This window comes from Nycticebus coucang, chromosome 1 (genome assembly GCF_027406575.1).
Source record: "Nycticebus coucang isolate mNycCou1 chromosome 1, mNycCou1.pri, whole genome shotgun sequence".
NCBI lineage: Eukaryota > Metazoa > Chordata > Mammalia > Primates > Lorisidae > Nycticebus > Nycticebus coucang.
Genome location: NC_069780.1, coordinates 53,983,116 through 54,011,068, shown reverse-complemented (window position 1 = coordinate 54,011,068; position 27,953 = coordinate 53,983,116). Strand labels below are relative to the sequence as shown.

Here is a 27,953-nt window from a genome sequence, read left to right as displayed (position 1 = left end):
CTCACAGCAACCTCCAACTCCTGGGCTTAGGCGATTCTCTTGCCTCAGCCTCCCGAGTAACTGGGACTACAGGCGCCTGCCACAACGCCCGGCTATTTTTTTTGTTGCAGTTTGGCCAGGGCTGGGTTTGAACCCGCCACCCTCGGTATATGGGGCCGGCACCCTGCTCACTGAACCACAGGGGCCGCCCCTATTTGGGGGATTTAATTAGAAGATACATATTTCTATTAAGGCTTAGTCTTATTAACACTGAATTTTAAGCTAATATATATTATTATTTAGGAATTTTACTAGGCAAAACTTCTTTAAGACACCTCCATCAGATATATATGTAGTCCATGCCCTGGTCTTCAAAAGTGACTGGAATTATACAATCCAGAAAAAAAGATACTCTCTCTCTCTATCTCTTTCCCCCAACCCCCGCCCTTTGTGTGTGTATCTCTCTCCCTGGCACACTATTCCCACACCAATAATTTTTTTATTATTGTTAAATCATAGCTGTGCACATTAATGTGATCATGGGGCACCATACAATGGTTTTATAAACAGTCTGACATGTTCTCATCACACTGGTTAACATAGCCTTCCTGGCATTTTCTTAGTTATTGCATTTAGACATTTATATTCTACATTTACTAAGTTTCACAAGTACCCTTGTAAGATGCACCACAAGTGTAATCCCACCAATCACCCTCCCACCGCCCATCCTATGCCCTCCCTTTCCCCCTTCCCCCTATTCCTGGTTATAACTGAGTTATAGATTTCATATGAAAGCCATAAATTAGTTTCATAGTAGGGCTGAGTACATTGGATACTTTTTCTTCCATTCTTGAGATACTTTACTAAGAAGAATATGTTCCAGCTCCATCCATGTAAACATGAAAGAGGTAAAGTCTCCATCGTTCTTTAAGGCTGCATAATATTCCATGGTGTACATATACCACAATTTATTAATCCATTCGTGGATCGATGGGCACTTGGGCTTTTTCCATGACTTAGCAATTATGAATTGAGCTGCAATAAACATTCTGGTACAAATATCTTTGTTATAATGTGATTTTTGGTCTGGGAATATACCTAGTAGAGGAATTATAGGATTGAATGGGAGATCTATTTTTAGATCTCTAAGTGTTCTCCATACATCTTTCCAAAGGAATGTATTAATTTGCATTCCCACCAGCAGTGTAGAAGTGTTCCCTTTTCTCCACATCCACGCCAACATCTCTGGTCTTGGGATTTTGCAATTTGGGCTAATCTTACTGGAGTTAGATGGTATCTCAAGGTAGTTTTGATTTGCATTTCTCTGATGATTAAAGATGATGAGCTTTTGTCATATGTCTCTGGGCCGTGAGCCTGTCTTCTTCAAAGAAATTTCTCCTCAAGTCCCTTTCCCAGCCGGCGATGGGATCACTTGTTCTTTTCTTGCTTATACATTTGAGTTCTCTGTAGATTCTGGTTATTAAACCTTTGTCGGAGATATTACCTGCAAATATCTTCTCCCATTGTGAGGGGTGTCTGCTTGCTTTATTTACTGTGTTCTTGGCTGTGCAGAAGCTTTTTAGTCTGATCAAGTCCCAGTAGTGTATTTTTGAAGCTGCTTCAATTGCCCGGGGGTCCTCCTCATAAAATACTCGCACAGACCTATTTCTTTAAGGGTTTTCCCTGCACTTTCTTCTAGTACTTTTTATAGTTTCATCTCTTCAGTTTAAATCTTTAATCCAGTGAGAGTCTATCTTAGTTAATGGTGAAAGGTGTGGGTCCAGTTTCAGTCTTCTACAGGTTGCCAGCCAGTTCACCCAGCACCATTTCTTAAATAGGGAATCTTTTCCCCACTGAATGTTTTTAATTGGCTTGTCAAAGATCAAATAATGGTAAGTAGCTGGGATCATCTCTTGGTTCTCTATTCTGTTCCTTACATCTACTTCTCTATTTTTGTGCCAGTTCCATGCTGTTTTGATCACTATCGATTTATAGTATAGTCTGAGGTCTGGTAGCGTGATTCCTCCTGCTTTGTTTTTATTTCTGAGTAATGTCTTGGCTATTCAAGGTTTTTTCTGATTCCATATAAAATGAAGTATTATTTTTTTAAAGATCTTTAAAGTATGACAGTGGAGCTTAAATAGGGATTGCATTAAAATTGTATATTGTTTTGGGTAGTACGGACATTTTAACAATGTTGATTCTTCCCAGCCATGAGCATGGTATGTTTTACCATTTGTTAACATTTTCAGCTATTTCTTTTCTTACAGTTTCATAGTTCTCTTTATAGAGATCTTTCACGTCCTTTGTTAGATAAACTCACAAATATTTCATCTTCGTTAGCACTACTGTCAATGGAATAGAGTCCTTAACTGTTTTTTCAGCTTGAATATTGTTGGTATATATAAAGGCTACCAATTAAGGAATGTTGATTTTGTAACCTGAGACGCTGCTGTATTCCTTGATCACTTCTAAGCGTTCTGTAGTAGAATCCCTGATTTTCCAGATATATGATCATATCATCTGCAAAGAGTGAAAGTTTGATCTTTTCTGACCCTATGTGGATACCCTTGATTGCCTTTTCTTCCCTAATTGCAATGGCTAAAACTTCCATTACAATGTTAAAGAGCACTGGAGACAATGGGCAGCCTTGTCTGGTTCCTGATCTGAGTGGAAATGATTTCAATTTAACTCCATTCAATACGATATTGGCTGTGGGTTTGCTGTAGATGGTCTTTATCAGTTTAGGAAATGTCCCTTCTTTACCAATTTTCTTAAGTGTTCTGATCATGAAAGGATGCTGGATATTATCAAAAGCTTTTTCTGCATCAATTGAGAGAATCATATGCTCTTTGCTTTTTAATTTGTTTATGTGCTGAATTATACTTATAGATTTATGTATACTGAACCAGGATTGAGACCCTGGAATAAAACTGACTTGGTCATGAAGTATAATTTGTTGGATGTGTTACTGGATTCTGTTTGTTAGGATCTTGTTGAATACTTTTGCATCCATATTTATTAGTGATATTGGTCTATAATTTTCTTTTCTTGTTGGGTCTTTTCCTGGTTTGGGGATCAGGGTGATGTTTGCTTCATAGAATGTGTTGGGAAGTCTTCCTTCTTTTTCTATTTTGGAACAGATTGAGTAATATAGGTACTAGTTCCTCTTTAAACGTTTGGTAGAATTCTGACGTGAAGCCATCTGGTCCCGGGCTTTTCTTTTTAGGGAGATTTTGTAAGGTTGATGCTATTTCAGAACTTGATATTGGCATGTTCAACATTTCCCCTTGATTCTGGCTAAGTCTTGGAAGATGATATGCTTCCAAGTATTAGTCAATTTCCTTCAGATTTTCATATTTCTGAGAATAAAGTTTCTTGTAATATTCATTCAAGATGTTTTGAATTCCTGAGGAGTGTTGTTATTTCATCTTTGTCGTTTCTGATTGATGAAATTAGAGATTTTACTCTTTTTTTCCTGGTTAGGTTAGACAAAGGTTTATCTATTTTACTGACTTTTCAAAAAACCACCTTTTTCATTTATTGATCTGTTGTATAATTCTTTTGTTTTCAATTTCATTTAATTCTGCTCTAATTTTGGTTATTTCTTTTCTTCTACTAGGTTTGGGGTTGGAATGTTCTTCCTTTTCCAATTGCTTGAGATGTCCCATTAAGTTGTTAACTTCCTCTCTTTTTGTTCTTTTGAGGAAGGCTTGCAGTGCTATAAATTTCCCTCTTAGAACTGCCGCTGTGGTATCCCAGAGGTTCTGATTATTCGTGTCTTCATTGTCGTTTTGTTCCAGAAATTTGGCAATTTCCTTCTTAATCTCATCTCTGACCCAGCTATCATTCAGCATAAGGTTATTTAACTTCCATGTTTTTGTATGAGTATGCAGATTCCTGTTGTTACTGAGTTCAACTTTTATTCCATGGTGGTCTGAGAAGATGTAAGGAATAATTTCTATTTCTTTAAATTTACTGAGGTTAGACTTGTGACCTAAGATGTGATCTATTTTGGTGTATGTTCCATGGGCTGATGAGAAGTATGTGTATTCAGTTTTGTTGGGATGAAATGTTCTGTAGATGTCTGCTAAATCCAAATGTTAGATGGTTACGTTTAAATCTAAAATTTCTTTGCTCAGCTTCTTATTGAAGGATTTATCCAACACTGCCAAAGGAGTGTTCAAATCTCTGACTATTATGCAGCTGGAGGAAATCAAGTTGCTCATGTCTGTTAGAGTTTCTCTTATAAATTGAGGTGCATTCTGGTTGGGTGCATTAATATTAATAATTGAAATCTCATCATATTGAGGATTACCCTTAACAAATATGAAGTGACCATTCTTATGCTTCCTTACCTTTGTTAGTTTAAAGTCTATTGTGTCTGCAAATAGAATTGCAACACCTGCATTTTTCTGATTACCATTTGCCTGAAATATGGACAACCATCCTTTTACCCTGAGTCTATATTTATCTTGTAAGGTAAGATGTGACTCTTGTAAGCAGCAAATATCTGGCCTGAGATTTGTATTCAGTCAGGTAACCTGTGCCTCTTTAGAGGACAGTTTAAGCCATTCACATTAATGGAGAATATTGATAAGTCTGGTAAAATTTTGGGTATTGAGTTTCTCAAAAGTCCAGTGGACATTTTTAATCCTTTCGCCAGTGTGGAAGTTGGAGCTTGATCAAAAGTTTCTGAGTGAGTTTACTTTTCTGGTAGATGATTGGGCTGGTCATTATGGAGGATAGGTCTGAGAATATCCTGAAGAGCTGGTTTGGTTATGGCAAATTTCTTCAACATATGAATGTCATTAAAGCATTTAATTTCTCCATCATAAATGAAACTCAGTTTAGCTGGATACAGGATCTGGGGTTGAAAGTTATTTTACTTTAGGAGATTAAAAGTCGAAAACCACCCTCTTCTGGCTTGAAAAGTTTCAGCAGAAGAGATCTGCAGTCATTCTAATATTCTTTCCTTTGTAGGTAATGGATTTCTTATGCCTGGCTGCTTCCAGAATTTTCTCCTTCATATTAACTTTAGTGAAGTTAATTATGATATGCCTGGGGGATGTCTTATTCGGATTGAATCGTGCTGAGGTTCTGAAACTGCTATCTGAATTTCAGAATCTCTCGGCATGTCTGGAAAATTCTCTTTCATAATTTCATGGAGAAGGGCCTCAGAGCCTTGCGAGGCCACTTCATCACTTTCAGGCATTCCAATGAGGTGGATATTAGCCTTCTTCAAATTATCCCAGAGCTCTCTGAGATAATGATCCATTTTTGTTCTTCATTTCTCTTTCTCTTTGAGAGTTTGAAAGTGTTCAAAATCTTTGTCTTCAGTTACATCTGCCATATCTTTCCTTAGGGGGGGTTGATCTATTCTGGTTATTCATGTTACTAGAGATTTTCCGCTGATTCCGCCCCATGATTATTTTACACCGTTTGACTTTCCCCTGGACCTGTACAGTGCTACAGCCTGAGCAACTGGGGACCTATTTGGTGTGGTGGGGCTAAGTGGTTCTGTTTTGTTGTCAGTTGGTCACTCTCCAACACTAGTGAAACAGTTACTCTGGGTTCAAGTCTCAGCTATGGAGAAATACCAGCAACTAAGTCACCCCTGCCCCCGCAGGCAACAATTGGAAAAGGAAAATCAAACCTTCCTACAACGACACACCCTGGGCACCACTTGAATAGTCTTCGGGAGATTAGCTCAGTTCAAAAGGTCCAAATCAATTGTCTCAGTCAGCACTTATCTCAGGTGGGAGAGCTTAAAAGGTCTCTGGCTACTGGATCGCACGGGTCTGTTGACAATGCAAATATTTTGAACTCTGCTCATTTGTTTGTGGGGCACTCCAAGCCATTCTCATGGGGGAGGGGATTCCCGTCCGCTTGGTGATCGATTTTGTACCTTTTGTTTGTATCCTTGGGGTCGCAGCTCGTCTCAGAGGGGTTGATGTGCGTTCTTCAACCTTCTCTCTTGGTGCAGCTCTAATCCACCAGGTTACTTGCTAAATTTCTGTACTTTAACTCTCCTTCTGGATGGGAGTTTCTGTGGAAAGGTGGCTTCAGTCTGCCATCTTGTCTCCACCTCTGAAAATAGTTTCTTTGGAGTTGAAGCTTGCCTCAGCAGGGAAGACGAGCAATTATCTATCTCATCTCTCAGTTTGGCTCCCCTACTGCAGCTGTGGTGGGTTCTTTCTGGTCGTTATCTGCCCCTCCGGACTGGGGCTTCTATTGAGAGCTGTCTCCAATCAGCTGTTGCCCCCTGTTCCCCCTTGTTCTTACTGAATGTGAAAATTGTAGTTAGGGAAAATAGCCAACCTGAGGATTTAGCACACCAAACTCATAGAGACCAAATGAGCCAATAAACAGATAAAAAGGCTACAGGACACACAAGCCCACAGATGCACAATCAATCAGAAAGACAGACAACAACAAAAAAAACTACAATAAAAATAATGATAATCGTAAAATAATTGAAAAAAAGGTAAAAAACAAACAAACAAAAAAACCTCTAAAGGTCTCATGTAAGCACTCTCAGAAACCATAAGAAGGGAAGAATAGCAAGAGAGAAGGGAAAAAGGAAAAAAAAGAGGTGTTCACAAAAAAGTTATAAAAAAAGAAAGAGAAAATTAAAAATAAAAAAATAAATATAAAAATGTATATATAAAAAAATAAAAAAATTAATAGCTCCTGCAAGAAAATGATGAGGAAAAGAAAGAAAAAAAAGGGCACCAACCACAAAAATATTATTCTTGTATATATGTAGAAATATACATCTGTATATATGATGTAGGGATCAACTTTCGTAGGAATATATTTATAATGCAATATACTTTCTGGACACCAGGTGGCGCTGTGAGCGGCTCCCTGGCTTCTACCTGGTTCATAGTTTACACTATTACCATAGTAACCACCCTACCTGGCTGATCCCCATTTTGCAGTTTGTGTAAAAGTTTATTGTCTAATTATTGTCCGACCTCAGCGGCTCTGTTCCAGACAGCACTCCTATCCAACCTCCCAAGTTGGTGCAGGAGTCCACGCTTCATAAATCTTTCCACTCTGCTCCCACGTTCTCCTGTAAACTGGCAACTGCAATTGGCTGTGGGGGAGGGTGCTGGCTGCCGCAGCTACAGCACATGGAGACCATATCCTCAGTTTTGGGTGCTCAGAGTCTCACTTTTGAATCTGGACTTTTGAGTCTAGCCACCCACCAGTTCACCACACAGCCTGAACTACCAGCCCACACCAATATTCCCCACCCGGAATGGTCCAGTCTGTTAAATCACTCCTATTGTTCTGGGGGAAGGTGTCCGCCATTTCAGACAATTCAAAATGTCTGTTTCCTGGGCGGGATCCCTTCCCTTCAATTTTCCATTGGGTTGCTTAGCCCCTTGTGGCTCTGAGTGGGACCCCTTTTGGGGTGCTAAGCTCAGCTCAGGAATAAATTTTCATGGATTGGGTTTTGCCAGGAATTACAAGTTGTGAGAGAGGGTCCTGCTGTCCAGCACGGCTGAGCAGGAAAAATCTCTACAACAGAGACTGTGGTTTTAAATTACACCACAAATACAGCAATCCGCCAATTCACTGCGTGTCTCCAGCTGTCTGTCCACACCGATAATCCACGTGGGTAAAAGGTCCAGACCCCCCTTCCTCTCACCTGATGACTTGGGAGAGGTGGGCTACATGTCTGTCCTGTCCGCCTATCATGCTCCGCCTCCAATTTTTTTAATTTCTGAAGGGTCTGTTGTTATCTCATCTTTACCATTTCTGATTGATGAAATTAGAGATTTTACTCTTTTTTCCCTGGTTAGGTTGGCCAAAAGTTTATCTATTTTATTGACCTTTTCAAAGAACCAACTTTTGGGTTTATTGATCTGTTGTATAATTGTTTTGTTTTCAATTTCATTTACTTCTGCTCTGATTTTGGTTATTTCTTTTCTTCTGGGTTTGGGGTTGGAATGTTCTTCCTTCTCCTGTTGCTTGAGATGTCCCATTAAGTTATTAACTTCCTCTCTTTCCATTTTCTTGAGGAAGGCTTGCAGTGCTATAAATTTCCCTCTTAGGACTGCCTTTGCAGTATCCCAGAAGTTCTCACAATTCGTGTCTTTACTGTTGTTTTGTTCCAAAAATTTGGTGATTTCCTTCTTAATCTCGTCTATAACTCATCTATCCTTCAGCATAAGGTTGTTTAGCTTCCATATTCTTGTATGGGTATGCAGATTCCTGTTACTGAGTTCAACTTTTATTCCATGATGGTCTGAGAAGATGCAAGGGATAACATTGTAATGGAAGTTTTAACCACTGCAATTAGGGAAGAAAAGGCGATCAAGGGTATCCACATAGGGTCAGAAGAAATCAAACTTTCACTCTTCACAGATGACATGATTGTATATCTGGAAAACACTAGGGATTCTACTACAAAACTTTTAGAAGTGATCAAGGAATACAGCCATGTCTCAGGCTACAAAATCAAAACCCATAAATCTGTAGCCTTTATATATACCAACAATAGCAAAGCCGAAAAGACAGTCAAGGACTCTATTCCTTTCACGGTAGTGCCAAAGAAGATGAAATACTTGTGAGTTTATCTAACAAAGGACGTGTAACAAAGGATGTGAAAGATTTCTGTAAAGAGAACTATGAAACCTTAAGAAAAGAAATAGCTGAAGATGTTAACAAATGGAAAAACATACCATGCTCATGGCTGGGAAAAATCAACATTGTTAAAATGTCTATATTACCCAAAGCAATATATAATTTTAATGCAATTCCTGTTAAAGCTCCATTGTTGTATTTTAAATATCTTGAAAAAATAAAACTTCGTTTTATATGGAATCAGAAAAAAACCTTGAATAGTCAAGACATTACTCAGAAATAAAAACAAAGCAGGAGGAATCACGCTACCAGACCTGAGACTGTACTATAAATCGATAGTGATCAAAACAGCATGGTACTGGCACAAAAACAGAAAAGTACATGTCTGGAACAGAATAGAGAACCAAGAGATGAATCCAGCTATTTACCGTTATTTGATCTTTGACAAGCCAATTAAAAACATTCAGTGGAGAAAAGATTCCCTATTTAACAAATGGTGCTGGGTGAACTGGCTGGCAACCTGTAGAAGACTGAAACTGGACCCACACCTTTCACCATTAACTAAGGTAGACTCTCACTGGATAAAAGATTTAAACTTAAGACATGAAACTATAAAAATACTTGAAGAAAGTGAAGGGAAAACTCTTGAAGGAATTGGCCTGGGTGAATATTTTATGAGGAGGACTCCCCAGGAAATTGAAGCAGTATCAAAAACACATTACTGGGACCTGATCAAACTAAAAGGCTTCTGCACAGCCAAGAACATAGTAAAGCAAGCTGACAGCCCTCAGAATGGGAGAAAATATTTGCATGTTATACCTCCAATAAAGGTTTAATAACCAGAATCCACAGAGAACTCAAACGTATTAGCAAGAAAAGAACAAGTGATCCCATCTCAGGGCGGGCAAAGGACTTGAAGAGAAACTTCTCTAAAGAAGACAGATGCATGATCTACAGACCCATGAAAAAAAGCTCATCATCCTTAATCATCAGAGAAATGCAAATCAAAACTACTTTGAGATATCACCTAACCCCAGTAAGAGTAGCCCACATAACAAAATCCCCAAACCAGAGATGTTGGCGTGGATGTGGAGGAAAGGGCACACTTCTACACTGCTGGTGGGAATGCACACTAATACGTTCCTTCTGGAAGGATGTTTGGAGAATACTTAGAGATATAAAAATAGACCTGCCATTCGATCCTATAATTCCTTTACTAGGTATATACCCAGAAGACCAAAAATCACAATGTAACAAAGACATCTGTACCAGAACATTTATTGCAGCCCAATTCATAATTGCTAAGTCATGGAAGAAGCCCAAGTGCCCATCCACCCACGAATGGACTAGCAAATTGTGGTACATGTATACCATGGAATATTATGCAGCCTTAAAGAAAGATGGAGAGTTTACCTCTTTCATGCTTACATGGATGGAGCTAGAACATACTCTTCTTAGCAAAGTATCTCAAGAATGGAAGAAAAGTATCCAATGTACTCAGCCATACTATGAAGCTAATTTACAGCTTTCATATGAAGGCTATAACCCAACTATAGCACAAGAATATGGGGAAAGGGCCAAGGGAGGGAAAGAGAGGGGGAAGTCAGGATGGAGTGAGGATAATGGGTGGGGCCACACCTACGGTGCATCTTAGAATGGGTACGGGTGAAACCTACTAAATGCAGAATACAAATGTCTACATACAATAACTAAGAAACTGCCATGAAGGCTACGTTGAACAGTTTGATGAGACTATTTCAGATTGTATATTAAACCAGCACATTGTACCCCTTGATTGCACAAATGTACACAGCTATGATTTAACAATTAAAAAAAAAAATGTCTTTTTTTCCTTTGGTACCCAGTAGTGGGATTGCTGCATCACATGGTAGACCTCCTTCAAGTTCTTTGTGGTATCTCCATGTTCATTTACATAGAGCCTGTACTACCCTGTTTCCCCAAAAATAAGACAGTGTCTTATTTTAAGGTGTGCTCCCAAAGGTGCACTAGGTCTTATTTTCAGGGGACGTCTTATCTTTCCTGTAAGTACGTCTTATTTTCGGGGAAACAGGGTAGTTTGCAGCCCCACTAACAGCATATGAGTGTTCTTATCTCTCAATGCCCACACCAGTATTTGTTATTTTGGGACTTTTTGATAAAAAGCCATTCTCACTGGAGTTAGGTGATATCTCATTGTGGTTTAGATTTGCATTTCCCTAATGATTGGACAGGTTGAACATTTTTTTGTAGGTTTGTTGGCTGGCTATTAGTCTGTTTTCTTTTGATTTCTGTTCATGTCTTTTGTCCACTTTTAATGAGATTTTCTTTTTGGTTGTTGATTTGCTGGAGTTCTTTGTAGATTCTGGTTATGAGCCCTTTATTGGATGGATATATAATATATTAACATATTCTTAAAGCTTTGTAAGCAAAGATATCATTTTAGCTCTCAGAAGCACTAGAACTTTCAGAATTTCCACTTACAATGATATATTTTTCCAACCATAATTTTGTGTGCATAAATTTTGAACAGTTACCTCAAATTTCTTCCTTTAGATAAAGAAAGATATATTATACTATAAGATTAAAAAAGCAGAAAAGGATGCATAATATGAACCTACTTATATAAAAAAGTATATATTCATATTGTTCAGCAAATACATGGAAAGACACAAATGAAACTAGTGAATACCTTCTCTACTGTTTTTCACAATAGTGCATACAATTTTTACTAAAAATTTTTGAGAAAGAAGCATATTTTAGGATAGTGAAAATGACAATGTTCTCATAAGCAAAAAAGACCACAAAAACTTATTTTGAATCCTATTCTTTTTTCCATCTGTTGTGAAGAAATACTCTTACGTTTGTCTCTATGGAAATATATCAAATCAGAATATAGTCGTGATTATACCTATTTCACAAAGAAATTTCACTGAAGTAATATAGGAGAAAAAAAGAAAAAAGGAATAGATTGAATGAAAAACTGCCTAGAGTTGTAAAATAAAAGGCAATAATGAAAAATGAGAAAATAATAAGAAGAGACAAAAAGAAGCTGCTATCACTGCCACTGCTCATGCCACCAAACAAGGCATTAAACAGTATTAAATGCAAAAGGTGATTTAAAACCATATACTTAACACTTAAGATTCAATTCAAAGACATACTCACCTATCTAAAGAACCATACATAAATTTTAAGGTTTGGGCAACATCTTTTATCATATTCCTTAGCCGAGGCAGAGGAACTCTAAAAAAACAAAAATACAGGTATTCATTTGTAACATCATTAAATGAAACATATCTAAAAGGAGCAAATATTTTTATATTTTAAATATCAGAAATGTGAAAAGTATATGTGTCTACTGTGAATAGAGCTGTGTAAAATGGCTGCTCCCTACATTAGTAATTGATCACCATGAGGTCAAGGTTTGTGGGTCCAGATGAATCAAATGGGGACTTTTTATTTGTAAATTATTTAACATTGTCCAGAGTTCAACTTCTTCATCTGTAAAAAGGAGCCATAATCATTCAACCTTTCTCAGTTTGATTTTGAGGATCAAATTAAATTAATGTATATAAAGTAGCTAGTGTAGTATCCAGGCCCACCCATAAAGAGAAATGCTAGCTTCTTATTTTATTTTTTATTTATTTATTTTTTTTTTTGTAGAGACAGAGTCTCACTGTACTGCCCTTGGGTAGAGTGCTGTGGCGTCACACAGCTCACAGCAACCTCTAACTCTTGGGCTTATGCGATTCTCTTGCCTCAGCCTCCCGAGCAGCTGGGACTACAGGCGCCCGCCACAACGCCCGGCTATTTTTTTGTTGCAGTTTGGCAGGGGCTGGGTTTGAACCCGCCACCCTTGGCATATGGGGCCAACGCCCTACTCACTGAGCCACAGGTGCCGCCCGAAATGCTAGCTTCTTAACACTTTTCAGTATTACCCAGATCTTAATTGAACCTTCAATTCCTCTGACAAAAACATAGCCATAAATAAACTGGAGAAAGAAAAGATGGTAGGAGAAAGGAGAGAAAGAAAAAGACTTACATTTTCTCATTAAATCCTTATAAGAATTCTACAAAGTAGGTTTTATTATTCCTATTATACCAATGAATAAACTGAAGTCCAAGAAGTTAAGTAACTGCAAGGTCACAAAGGGAATAGAGCCTGCTGGTGAGTACCCACCTTCTTAGCTCCAAAGTTACTCTCTCCACTGCCCCACACTGTATTCCTGGTTAGTTTCCACTATTCACTACAGCCATCATAGGAGGATCTCCCATTCTGAAAACACATGTCTCTGGATCATGTGCCCCACAAAAATCTGGGGACAGCACTTTACTAACCCTGCTTATAAAAGGCATAGACTGGAGGTAGGCAGGTAAATACACAGGTAGTGTGGCATTAAGAAAATCCCAGGGCTGTCAGTTCAATTATAAGCCACATGCACAATGCTGGGAATACAAAGACATATATATTAGCATTTAGGAGATGCTTGTGCATGATCTCTCAATTTATCAGTGTGAATAAATGGGAATAAAAATATCTATCTCTCATGGTTATGTGAAACAAGATGGAATAAAGAAAAGAACTTGTGGCTCAGTACCTGTGTATGATGCCGGCCACATACACCAACGCTGGTGGGTTTTAAATAGCCTGAGCCTGCTAAACAACGATAACTAAACAACAAAATAGCCGGGCGTTGTGCCAGGTGCTTGTGGTCCCAGGTACTTGGGAGGCTGGGACAAGTGAATCGCTTAAGCCCAAGAGTTTGAGGTTGCTGTGATCTGTGACTCTACTAAGGGCAACATAGTAAGACTCTGTCTCAGAAAAAAAAAAGTCTGGGTGGCCAGGTGCAGTGGCTTATGCCTGTAATTAGGACTCTAGGAGGCTGAGGTGGGTGTATTGCTTGAGTGCTGGAGTTTGAGACCAGCCTGAGTCAGAACAAGACCACATCTTTAAAAATAGCTGGGAATTGTGTCCGGCGCCTGTAGTCCCAGCTACTTGGGAGGCTGAGACAAAAGGATTGCTGTGAGCTATGATGCCAGGGCACTCTACCCAGGGCAACAAAGTGAGACTCTGTCTCAAAAAAAAAAAAAGAAAAAAACTTGGAACAGAGTAGCTGGTGTATGCATTAAGACAGGGGTAAAAAGATGGCTAGGGCTCCTTTTGGACATGATGTTCAGGACAGAGGATAAATGGAATCTTCAAATGAATTCTAATTTAATCAAGAGAAGTTCTCTAGGATAGGAATGACATACATATTTAGGAAGGACAACACCTCCCCATCCCTGAAGTCCTGAGTAAAAAAGATTGAGAAATTGACTAGACAATCCTCTATGAGGCACAACCTTGGTCCAGAGCTCATCATTGACAGTCCTTTTTTAGCTTCAGGATAGAAGCTCCCTGGAAACTGGCTCTGCCTGCCTAATTTGGATAGTGCCATCAGGCTGTGGTGAACTCTCTTCAGCTAAGCCTTCCTTTTCCTTTTCTGCCGATGCTACCTTTGTCTCACCATTATTTTCTGTTTCTTCTCTTTTTGTCTTTTGGGCTGCCAGAAGAGTCTTAAAGATAAATGTTTTGCTCTGCCACTACATCCTAAATTGTCTTACTCTGGACAGTCTTCAGTTCTTGTCAACCTGTATTTTCTAAACAACTTCTGAGTTCTTCATAATCCAACCCATAGGCATGGGGCAGTCTCCTAGCAGGATTCATTATAATTCCCCTTTATGCAGAAAAACACATTTTTGTTGTCTGGCTTGTCAAAGAGGCTCATCATATAGTATATGTCACAGCACCATTATCCCTTCATGTTTGTTAAAGGATATAAAATTACAGATAGCTAGGAGGAGTAAGTCCCAATGTTCTAAAGAACTATAGGGTCACTATAGTGAGCAATAATATGTTATACAGTTTCAAATAGGTAGAAGGAGGATAATGAAGGTTCTCGATACAAACAAGTAGATAAATGTTTGTGATGATGGACATAATATTTACCCTGATCTAAAAATGAAGTTTTCTCTAAAAAAGTTATTAGACTGAAGGATTTATATATATAGTGCTAATGTTTGAAGAGAAAGTTTAACTGTTGGCTACTGCATTATTAAGTTAATTTGGGTAGCCATGTTTGATTTTTTTAAAGAGATTATTTGTTTATTTTTTCAGTTTTATCACCTTTCATTATTTATTAATAAAGGATTTAAAAAATATTTTACCCTGATCTAATCAGTACACAATATATGTATTAAAACATCACTATGTACTCCACGAATAGATTCAATTATTATTGTTAAACAAATAAATAAATTTGAACCCCATATTTATAATTGATTATACCTCTGTCCAAAATTAAAGCCACCTTCAAAACAATCATTTCTGGTGCATTTTACAAGGGTACATGTTAAATCTACTAAGGGTAGAATATAACTATCTTAACGCAATAACTAAGAAAATGTGGTGAAGGCTATGTTGACCAGTTTCATGAAAGTATTTCAAATTGTGTATAAAACCAGCTCATTGTACCCCATACTTGCATTAATGTACACAGCTATGATTTAATAAAAAAAAAATCATTTTGATATTTTTCACTATGGCCACCTTTGGAATTCCTGTTTGTGGTTGTAAAACATGCCCATAAATTCTTTGATACTCTTCATTTCAAGTAGTAGAGTTTAATTTCTCTTCCCTTGAAGGCAGGCTGAAGTTAGCAATTCACTTCTAACAAATCGCACATGGTGGAAATAGCAGTATATTACTTCCAAGACTAAACCATAAAAGGTCGTGCAGTTTCCCTCTTTTGGATCACTTGTTTTTTGGGGGGATTTAGCTGACATGTGATGAAGATACTCAACCAGCACTATGGAGATGTCCACGTGAAAAGGAACTAAGGCCGCCTGACAATGCTCACATGCGTAAGCCATCTGGGAAGCAGATTCTCCAGCTCCAGTTAAGGTGACTATATTTCAGGTGACTATATTCCTGGCCAACATTAGACTGCCACCTTAAGAGAGACTTCGAGCTAGAACCATCCAGCTAAGTTGCTCCTGGATCCATGAACTACAAAAATGCCTCTGAATTAATAAACATTTGAGTTTCAATTACCCCTACGATTTTTAAAAATAATTTGTTATGCAGCAATTGGTAAGTAACAATACATTGCTATATAATGAAAGAAATCTGGTAAACAAAATCATTAGTAATAGGAAATAGTCATATTTGTGTTTAGATTGCCTGTATAATGCATTTTTCTGGTCTACCTTTTTCTTTCTTAGGAAGTTTAAACAATGCCAAGAGAATACTGATCTCAACTGCTATTTTCTGAACTTGTGTCAGTCACATTCTAAACTACTTATTTTGACATTTGACTATGATTCAGTAGACTATATGTCTCAGTTCTATGGATTAAAGAGGAAAAATAAAGTATGTTTAATAGTTTAATAAAAGTTACCCAAATACTTCTTGAAGTAAAAGAGTCTAAATTGCAAGTTTTAAAAAACAATGAACAGGGACAGAAGACTACTCTAACGGTAGTTCAATCCACCTTCTTGGAGTTGTTCTCCATATTCATACTCCATTTCCCCCCTAGTTTTTAATGTCCTATGGCATTAGGGAAACATTGTAGCAGAAAGAATTCAGAGGGACCCTCATTCAAATTTCCAGTTCTGCCTTCCGCTGATTATGTGGTCCTTGACAAGTTATTTAACCCTTGTTTAGTTTTACTTTCCTCATCTGTAAAATGGAACTAGTAATCATTAAGTACATCTGGAGCTTATTTTGAAGATTAAGTGAACTTAAATGAATGTAAAGTACCTACCACAGTACCTGGGCTCAAGGTCAGTACATTATAAATGACAATCCTGCTTTTACCTCCGAAGATTAAAATAAGATATATTTCAAAATTTTTACAGAAAGGTTAAGAGGGAGACCATGACAATGTAAGATGTATAATAGAGAAGTCACTTTAGGGTTACATATTCCTTATTTTATCAAAGGTGCTCAACATAAAGACAAAAATCTCCTCTGTTGACCCTTAATTCTCCAAAATCTCCAACAATAAAAATATATATATGTAAAGATGTAAAATCCAAATCACAATATTGCCAAAAGCTGAAGCAGAGAAAAAGCTTATCTCTTAGCCACCTCTGTATTTTCCACAAAAAAGTGTATTAGCAGCCCCCATCCTTACTAATTGGTCCAGCTGGGCTTTCATGGCATTTTTCTGCATTATTCACACAATAAACATAGGTAACTATTTCACTAGTGTAATAGGCTTTTGAATTGTAAAAATTTAAGGAATTTCAATGAAACAGACTTTGTTAACACTATTTTAAGAAATGATATTAAGGTAAACAAAAATTGACTTACTCTTCGGTAGGCAGGCCAATTAATAATAACTTGTCAGATTCCTTCCAATAAGCCACATGAACTTGTTTCCCATTTAAAAGGAGAGATGAACTAAGAAAAAATATATTCAAAATAAGGTTAAAAGACTTTTAAATGTCATAAAATTATAAAAATCATTCATAAAAGATTACATGTAGTATGATTAAGAACTGAATACTCAATAACCAAATTTCTTTTCAGATACCTAACTGCCACACAGAAAAGGCAAGGAATTGTATGATAATTAAAATATATTATAAAATTTTCTTTTAAACCCCAAATAATCCAAGAAATCCAGCCAAACAAAGATAGACCCATTACAGAAAAATACATGTAGACTAATCACAGTGGCTCACACTTGTAATCTCAGCACTTTGGGAGGCTGAGGCAGGAGGACTGCTTGAGGCCAAGAGTTTAAGACCAGCACGGGCAACACAGCAACACCTGCCTCTATAAAAAAATGAAAAAAAATCAGCCAAATATGATAGTGTGCGCCTGTAGTCCGAGCTACTCAAGAGGCTGAAGTGAGAGGGAATCATTTGAGCCCAGGAGTTTGAGGTAATGGTGAGCTATGATTGTGCCACTGCACTTCCAGCCTGGGTGAACGCTAACCTGACCCTATCTCTAAAAAGAAAAAAAAGTTGAAAGTCTTGGCCTGGCATGGTGGCTCACGTCTGTAATTCTATCCTAATATTCTGGGGCTGAGGCAGGAAGATCACTTGAGCTGAGGAGTTCAAGACCAATCCGAACTATTAAAAATAGAAAAACTAGCTGGATGTTATGGTGGATGCCTATAAGTCCCAGCTACTTGAGAGAGGCAGGAAGATCACTTGATCCCAGATTGCCAAGGTTGCTGTGAGCTAGGCTATGGCCATGGCACTCTAATCTGGGGCAAAAGAGTGAGACTCTGTCTCAAAAACAAAAAAAAAGATTTGTTCTAACAGTAAGGGAAATGACTATATATAATTTCTTTTTTAAAACAAAGGTTCCATCCCAGTCAGTTGGTTGGTTTATTTATTTATTTGAGATAGAGTCTCTCTTTATTGCCCTAGGTAGAATGCTATGGTGTCACAGCTCATACCAATCTCAAACTCTTGGGCATAAGTGATCCTCTTGCCCCAGCCTCCCAAGTAGCTGGGACTATAGGTGCCTGTCACAGTGCCAGCTATTTTTAGAGATGGGGTCTTGCTCTTGCTTAGGCTGGTCTTGAACTCCTAAGTTTAGGCAATCCACCTACCTCAGCCTCCCAGATTGATTGCTAGGGTTATAGGCATGAACCATCGTGCCCAGTCCAGTTGGTGAATTTAACAAATGTTTTGTGATTGCCTACCTATGAACATGATTTGCTGAAGAAGTTACAAAGAAAGGACAATGTGGTTTTAGCACTAAAGATGACAATTCAAGGCAGGACACAAATATGTAAACAAGTAACTAAAACATAAGTCAGATTTAAATGTGTTCTCAACCTTTTAGGGTGTTGAATATATTCATTGTGACGATGGTTTTAGGGTACATTCCTATGAAAACTGATCTAATTGTACATTTTACTTAGGTACAGTTTATTGTATTTCAATTATATTTCAGTGAAGTTGAAAAAAATTAAATATATTCCAATAAGAGATATAATAGTGAACTACAGAAATAAAAAGAATGTTTTTATTTTCAAATATAAATTATTTGAAAATAAAATAAGTATATGGTGTTTCAAATATAAATTATTACATAGATTTTTTCAAAAAGAAGACACTTTTGTCTAAATTTAAAAATACACTTTTAGACAAATACTATACTTTTTAATAGTATATTATAGTACTATAATTTAAAAGGTATGTATGTAACAAAGGATGTATAATTGCTAATGAACTCCTAAAATAATAATTTTCATATTTAATGCTTCCTCAAAAAAGTTTCTCTAATGGTATTACTGCCTTCCATATATTCAACCCACATCTTATCATTAATAACAAGACCTAAATATTAAGTAAAATAACATTTATCCTTTACAATAACAAAAAGGTAAAAAAAGCAAAATCCACATTTGAAGAGAAAAAATTTTTTTCTCTAATGAGACTAAAAAGGAGGCACGAACCATGAAAACATTACGCTAAATGAAAGAAGCTAGTGACAGAAAGCTACATATTATATGATTCTATTCATATGAAATGTCCAGAACAGGGCAATCTATAGGGATGGAAAGTAGATTTGTAGGGCTAGGGTTAGGATGGTTGACAGCTAAAGGGTATAGGATTTCTTTTTGAGGTGAGGAAATTGTTTTGAAACTGACTTTAATGATGTTTGCACGTATCTGTGGATATACTAAAAACTATTACCTGTACACTTTAAATCAAGGACTTTATCTTTGTATTGTTTATGAACTATATTTTAGTAAAGCTGTTAAAAAATAAAAAGAGGCTTGCAATATGTGCTGATGAATGTAAACTTACATACTACTACGTAAATGGAGTCTTGGGTACTCTTGACTTGAAAATGAATTAATATTTTCTATATGTACTATATTAACAGTCACAGAGTTAAACATGAATTTTATCTGGTTAATTAAAGAAATTCTTCTGTTGTCTTGCAGATCCTACCTATTTTTTAATTTTTTTTTGCAGTTTTTGGCCAGGGCTGGGTTTGAACCCACCACCTCTGGCATATGGGCCGGTGCCCTACTCCTTTGAGTCACAGGTGCTGCCGGATCCTACCTATTTTAAAATCACAGAAGTGCCATTCTTATCGAAGATGGGGGAGAGAAAAAGTTAAAACTTAAAAAACTCAACTTGATATTTATCAGTATGATGCCAGCACTTAAAATTTGAGATAAAATTTCTTTGGAAACTCTAAAATTGGTGAAATATTAAGAAAGGAATTTGGATATTACTCATAGATTTATTCTATGACAAAACAAAAGCAAAAACAAATTAAAAGCTTTCAGCTCCCTCCTCCCCTAAGTTAACTTTCACATCTTAAAGTCAAGGTGGATAAATCAGCATGGAATGGATATTTGACTCCATAATTGCAAAGACCTTAACAGGAACAGAGTTAAAGCAAAATAAAAGTTATTACCTAGTAACTTGTGTCCCAGTTACATTTTCCAGCATGTCACAAAGTGTAAGAAAAATCCCTCTCACACTTTTAAGTTTCTGAGAAGCTTCAGACCTTGGATAATGATAAAGAATTTCCTGCTGTCAAATGAAAGGAAATAGAAATGATCCAACTGCCCGAATTTTTCAACCATTATTTTTGTCATGGAAAGTTCAAACTTTGTACTGAGAAAAAAAACAATAAGAGAAAGGGAATCCTTTCAGCTTCAGGAATTTTATTCAAACACAAGGAGAGAACTAAGCCTGGAATTTTAACACATTAACTAACATTTCAAATGCTACACTTAAATCAGTTAGAGACTGCCAATTTTGGCTATGATACCAATAATATACCGAGTAGGATACTGTTCAATTACAATTAATTTCAATCGCTGTTTTAAACTTCAATCTCCTTAATGATAATTTTTAATGGTAATATTTTATTATCTTTAATTGTATTCTAGAGATACCGTTATGTCCTATAGTTACACAAATACCACAAGTTAACTTTTAGAAGTCTTAAATTCAATTACTTTTATATTGACTTTTTATCCCTGTGGCTCAGTGAGTAGGGCGCAGGCCCCATATGCCGAGGGTGGTGGGTTCAAACCCAGCCTCGGCCAAACTGCAACAAAAAAATAGCCGGGTGTTGTGGTGGGCACCTGTAGTCCCAGCTACTCGGGAGGCTGAGGCAAGAGAATCGCTTAAGCCCAGGAGCTGGAGGTTGCTGTGAGCTGTGTGATGCCACGGCACTCTACCAAGGGCCATAAAGTGAGACTCTGTCTCTACAAAAAAAAAAAAAAAAAAAAGATAATCTTTATCATCTTTGGTGAAATCATTAAATGTTTATTTAAACTCAAGACGAGACTACAATTAAATGTGCAAAGTAGGGCGGCACCTGTGGCTCAAGGAGTAGGGCGCCAGTCCCATATGCCGGAGGTGGCGGGTTCAAACCTAGCCCCGGCAAAAAAAAAAAAAAAAAAAAAATGTGCAAAGTAAGAATACAAAATTAAATTAAGGTAGTATAGATAGGAAGAAAAAAGTATCATGATACTACAAAATCTTATCTGCCTTAAATTTGAAAGGGCTTGCATACCATAAATAAATCTGAATTTATACTTTGAAAGAGAGCACATTATATTTTAAATTATGGAAAATACTACATCTATAACATAACTCACCCAATGCTTAACATTTTTCTACTTTCAAGAAGAGCATGTTCATAGGAAATAGTTTTCACAAAATAAAATATTCAAAATCAGGATGTGCACTAATACTTTTACACAAAGAGAGAAGCCATTCTATACTGTACTCTTTTGCTGTTACTTACAGGAACATCTATTTTTCTCACAAGGCAAATTAAAAGCAGGTTAAATAACAGTGTCAAGATAGAAACCATGGAGCACTCAAAGTAGCTTCCAGTTATACTATTTAATGACTGTATTCATAAATATTAATTTAGAGCTTCAATTCAAAGTCTGAACCCCTTAAATATTATCATGTCTTTTCTTTGGCTCTAAAAACTCAAACTTTCTTGCAATATTTCTAGTGTAACAACAGTTTCAAAACATTATTTTATCTTTAGAGATTAAGTCAAACATCAGTTAAGATCTTCTGCTATTTCTACTTAATAAATTTAAATCTTGGCCAATAAATAATTATATTATATTTAGCCAAAATACCAAACATTACCTTAAACAAATAACTAATACTATTTGATTTTTTTTCAAGTCTCCCTAGCTTATAGTCCTTACATTTTCAAATCTTGTAACTTGAAGACAAGCTTTCATTAAATATATGTAACTCATAGAAAACAAAATGACCTTATGACATTTTATTGTAAGTCATGCCAGTAAAAACAAACAAACAAAAAAAAACGGTCAGTTGAGAAAGTCTGTATTGCAGCTATTAAAGCCTCATGATTAAAGACCTGGCAAACTCTATAGTCTGTGACCGGTTTAATTAGCTGTATTTTAAAGTACTTGTTAGTAGCACGCATTTGCAGCAGCTTCTACTCTGTACAATAAGAATAAAAAGCCTCTCCTAATTACACTTTGATACAGGGTTGGTAACAGACAGAAACCTGTTCATTTGAGAAACATCTACACACTTTCCCATGGAAACAAAGACAAAGATGACCAAAGGTCTTAGTGGTATCCTACTCCAAAATGACCTAGAAAGATTCAGGATGTTACATAACACATAACAGAAATTTATTTTGTGTTATACATAATAAATGCTTAAGCATTTCACTTGCTTTAATAATAAAGGAGCCAGTAACATACACAAAAATTAGAATTATTAACTCCAGGTCTGTATGCGATTTCCTGAACACAGAAAATAACAAAATTATGTATAAGTAAATCCTTGCTTTTAATGGTTTACTAAATTTTGATATATAAAGAACACCAAGAAATGGATGTCTTTGCTAAAATAGCTTTAGCCTTGAGAATAAAGTCTGAAAAAATTTAAAAAACAAAGGAGTGTAGATTAGTTACATAAGCTTTTAGATCTCACCTGCTAAAAGCACTATGGTAGACTAGCTGCTTTGAGAAAATCTCATGATGTAAAACTAGATCCATGGCCAACATACTTGTTCAATCGCTGGCACATAAATAGAGAAATTTCGAAGGGCAGTCTCCTTTCAACCTCCTTTTTCATTGCTTCAAAACAAGCTGGGGCCTGAGCTTAGAGTGGTGAGTGAAAAGAAGAACAGAGGCAGGGCTGTCCTGCCTACAAAAGTCTCAGTCAGGATACTGAGCACTGGGCTACTACTAACAAGGTTTATGAGCTGAACCCAGAACAAGCATGTTAAGTGGACCCCCAAGTAAGGCTAAAGTGCCCCAGGTCAGTCAGTGGCAAAAGCAGAAGAAGAAAATTCTCTCTGGAGGAAAATATTCTCCAAAATAAAATCAAACAACAAATTTCGTCAAAGATCCCTAAGCAGATGATAAGGCAGGCCACAAAATATGACTAGAGATAAAAGAATGGGCAGGTATAGAACAGAGAAGAGGTATATATGAAACACTTAGATAGCTAAAGTATAGAATCACAATAAGCAAGCAAAAAGAGGCCACCAGATTATCATGGCAGATTTGAAAAGTAGATTAGTTAAACACTTTTCAGGAATTTCTAAAAATAAAAGTGTAATTGTTTAGGGGAGGAATTGGAGTAAGATGACCAAAAAGAATCTTCTAGCACTCATCACCCTGTGGGAACACCAAATTGAACATTTATTCATATTAAGAAAGCATCTTAAGAAGAACCAAAAAAGCAGATGAGTGATCACGGTACCTGGTTTTAACATAATAAAGAAACAGGCATTGGGGCGGCACCTGTGGCTCAGTCGGTAAGGCGCCGGCCCCATATGCCGAGGGTGGAGGGTTCAAACCCGGCCCCGGCTGAACTGCAACCAAAAAATAGCTGGGTGTTGTGGCAGGCGCCTGTAGTCCCAGCTACTCGGGAGACTGAGGCAAGAGAATCGCTTAAGCCCAGGAGTTGGAGGTTGCTGTGAGCTGTGTGATGCCATGGCACTCTACTGAGGGCCATAAAGTGAGACTCTGTCTCTACAAAAAAAAAAAGAAACAGGCATTGAAAGGGTAGGGACATCTTACATTGCCTACACACCTTTCCCCAACCCCAGGAAGTCCAGAATAAAGAGAGCATCTGTTGCTGAGGTAAGGGCAGCAAAGCAAGTATGGGATTTTGCAATGGAACCCAGTGCTACCCTGTCCCAACAGGACACAACACAGGGCATAATTCAACCACTGCCCACAAAGGCTGCATTTCGACCAGCCCAGCCAAAAGGGAATGCTTAAACTCAACAGAGGAACCCAAGTCCTAGCTGCACCCACCACCAGCTGACTAAAGTGGCCTGGAGCCTTGGCAGTCAAACTATGAGGACTGCAGTCCTTGGGCAAGCCCCAGTACTGCCCTGGTTTCAGAGGCAGTAGATTTGGGGTATAGCTCAGTGTGGCATCAGCAGCTGGTGGCCAAGGGAATATTCACATCACTATTCCCCCAAGTCTAGGCAATACAGCCTAGGAAACACTCCTTCTGTCTGGTGGAAGGCGAGGGATGAGTACAGAGGACTTTGCTTGCATCCTGGGTACTAGCTCAGCCACACTAAAATAAATCATCAGGCAGATTCCCAAATCCTCTGATTCTAGGCCTTTGCTGCTAGATGGCATTTCTAGACTCACCCTGGACCAGATAAGAATTTGCTGCTATGGCAAATGATTCATTATCTGTTAACTAACGTGGCCTTGGTACTTGAATAAACATCAGTAACAGACAGACAGAAGTAGCCATGGACCTTGGGTGAGCTCCAGTACTGAGCTAATCTAGAAGGCCGTGGGTTTCAGGTGTATTGCAGTGTGGTGCCAGATGTCTCTGCCAGCAGGATGTCCATATCACCCTTTCTCCAACTTCAGGAAGCCAAGTGCGTAGATGCTTTCTGATTGGGAGAAAGAGAGGGGTAGAAAACAAGAGACTTTTCCTGGTAACTCAGGGAATTTTTCCTGATTTTCCTAGAATCTACAAAGACTATGTATCTAGGAGTCTGTAAAGGTTGCTGTGTCTGTGGACTTAGTATGCCTCCTAGTGCTGACATGGCTGCAGTGACCACAAGCTTAGGTCACAATATTTAATCCCTTTTAAATTCTTGGAAAGCTCTCTCTCTTTTTTTTTTTTTAGGAAAGCTCTCTCAAGAAGGATGGATACAACCAAACTTAGAGTATGAAGACTGAAATAAATATGCAATTACTCAATGCCCAGTCATCAAGGAACATAAACAATCTTCAAAAACATCCAGGAAAACATGATCTCACCATATGACTAAGTAAGGTACCATGACCATTCCTGGAGTGACAGAGATATGTGACTTCTAAAGACAGAGAATTCAAAATAACTGTCTTGAGAAAGCTCAGTGAATATCAAAAATACACAGAGAAGAAATTCAGAATTCTATCAGAGAAATTTAATAAAGAGAATGAAATAATAAAAAATAATCAAGTAGAGATTCTGGAGTTCAAACATTCAACTGACAAACTAAAAAATGCATCAGAGTCTATCACCAGCAAAATTGATTAAGCAGAAGAATTAGTGAGCTCAAAGAAAGGCTATATGAAAATACACAGAGGAGGAAAAAGAAGAATGAAAAGATTGAGGCATACCTATAAGACCTAGAAAATCACTTAAAAAGAGCAAATGTAAGAGTACTGGCCTTAAAGAGGATGTAGAAAGAGATATCAGGGTAGCAAGTTTATTCAAAGAAATAATAATAGAAAACTTTCCAAACCTAGAGAAAGATATGACTATCCAGGTAAAAGAAGGCCAAAGACCACCAAGCAGATTTAAACCAAATAAAACTACCTTAAGGCATGTAACAATCAAACTCTTACAGGTCAAGAACAAAGAAAGGATCTTAAAAGCAGCAAAAGAAAAGAAGCAAACTAACATAAAAAGAGCTCCAATACTTCAGATTTCTCAGCAGAAACTTTCCCCCTCCCTCCAACTTAATTGAAATGAGTTTTTCTCCTATGTGGGTATGAATTAGATTGTCTACTGACTTCATATTAGTAATGAGCACATTGGATATTTGCTTTTCCATTCTTGTTATCCTTACTGAAAAGAATGTGTTTCAACTCCATCCAGGTTGATATAAAAGATGTAAAGTCACCATCTTTTTTATGGTTGAATAGTATATATATATACACCACAGTTTGTTAATCCATTCCTGAGCTGATGGTTATTTAAGTTGTTTCCTAAATGGTAGGAATTCTGCCCTGTGTTGTGTCCTATTTACAGTCTTGGCGATTGTAAATTAAGCTGCAATTAACAATTGAGTGCATAGGGCCTTATGATAAAATGATTTTTTTTCTTCTGGGTAGATGCCTAGTAGAGGGATTGCAGGCTCAAATGGGAAATCTAATTTGAGGATTCTCCATACTTCTTTCCAAAGAGGCTATATTAGTTTATAGTTCCACCCCATATAGCCTTAGGCAATTCTTAGTAATAAAACCAGAGTTGGAGCATAACACTACCAGACTTCAGGCTAGATTACAAGTCCACAGTACTCAAAACAGCATGATATTGGCATGAAAATAGAGACATAGACTTTGGAACTGAATAGAAAACCAAGAGATGAAACCAATCTCTTAAATTCATCTGATCTTTGATAAACCAAACAAAAGCATACACCGGGGAAAAGAATCCCTATTCAATTAATGATGCTGGAAGAACTGGATAACCACATGTAAAAGACTGAAACTGGACCCATATCTTTTACCACTTACAAAAATTGATTCAAGATAGATAAAAGATTTAAATCAAATAAAATTTTTAAAGAAGATAAGAGAAACAAATTTAAATATATCAGTAATCTCTATAAATGGATTCACTGAATTTGTTACTCAGAAGTTAGAAACTGCCAGATGGGAAATATACTGTATGCAAGAGGTATATGAAAAACATCGACACAAAGTGAGAAAAAGAAAGAAAAACACCCATTCAAATACTTACAAAATAAAGTTCTACTAATATTAAATATTTTAAAAAATCATTTTTAAATGTTAATCTTAAAGGAAGACTTAAAAAAACATTATTAGGGTAGAGAGTATCACAATGTAATCTAAAAGATTCCATTCTCCATGAAGATTTAATAATTTTAAACCTTAATGCATCTAATAAAATTGTCTCAAAATACATAAAGCAAAAAGATTTAGAATCAGAGGAGAAAATGGAAAAATTCTCATCCAAGTGGGAGATATCCATACTTCACTTAATTATGAATAGACTTAGTAGACAAGAAACTGGTAAAAGATAGAGACAATTTGAACAAAACAATTAATACCATCAAAACCTGATACAGAAAAGACAGAATTTGGAAAGGAAACCACCTTTGTTTAAGTAGAAATTGTGTCAGCTACTAGCTATGTGAACTTGAGCATTTTTTTTTATCTTTGCTAGTATTATTTTCTTACCTGAAAATAAAAATACCCAATATCTGATCCAAGAGGAGTTCAATAAACATTGAAAAATCAATGAACAGCAAAAGAATATGTAAAAAGTAAAAGCTATTTACAATCTATGAAAGAAAGTTAATACTACATCCCCTTGAATTAAAAGCTAGCAGGAGGGTACTGATTACAACAGGGTACAAAGGAACATTTTTGGGGTGATGAAAATGTTCCACATCAAGATTGTGATAATAGTTACACAACTGTGTATATTTTTCAAAACTCATCAAATTGTACACTTCAAACTGCTGAATTTTATTATACATAATGAAAACTCAATAAAGCCTACTAAAACAAAACAGCTAACAGGACCCTTAGCTTCCAAGTTAGAAGACATTGCAATCATGCCTTCCTCCCGCTTTTCCTTTTCCTACTGCTTAAGATAAGTGAATAGTTCAACTGCTTTTATTTTTAAGACATTTGCAGTATGCAATATTCATATCCATGATAGAGTATGAAGTATACAAAGGTTTTTAAAGAATAACAATAAAACAATTCATTCACTTTTGTTTCTTCCTTAAGTCAAAAATGCTTACTCTATAACAAGACTATACAAGGTCCTTACTTTTTCATCTGCACTTTGGAGAAGACACTCACCTCTTCTTTCAATGTTTCTGAGTCAAGTTGTAGTGTAAGATACATAATAACATGAGGAGTGTCTAGGATGTTCTGCTGGACACATTCATCCTCTTCTCCCCATAGAAGTTTGACTAAGTCATTTGTGTTTGATGGTGCCTTTTTCTCTCTTGGTTGGGTTGTCTCCTTTTTCACAGCATATGCGTTTTCAAATGTCAGTTTTACCTTTAAAAATTAAAACAATGTGTTGATTTTTCAACAAGGGAAAATCAGCTGCAATTTTCACAAAGATATGTGCATTTTTCACATGCACCCAGGTATGGA

The 27,953-nt window shown here is 36.9% G+C and overlaps 1 protein-coding gene across 1 annotated transcript in view; it reads right to left on the bottom strand.

The window, feature by feature from the left end:
• The window catches only part of INTU (inturned planar cell polarity protein), a 104,540-nt gene that overhangs the window by 45,279 nt on the left and 31,308 nt on the right, over positions 1 to 27,953 (bottom strand). The window contains exons 4-7 of the mRNA XM_053577691.1: positions 27,651 to 27,854; positions 20,018 to 20,136; positions 16,934 to 17,023; positions 11,743 to 11,820 (exon numbers count right to left, since the gene is read on the bottom strand). Of these exons, the coding sequence (XP_053433666.1) occupies positions 11,743 to 11,820; positions 16,934 to 17,023; positions 20,018 to 20,136; positions 27,651 to 27,854 (491 nt within the window). The remainder of the gene's footprint in view (positions 1 to 11,742; positions 11,821 to 16,933; positions 17,024 to 20,017; positions 20,137 to 27,650; positions 27,855 to 27,953) is intronic.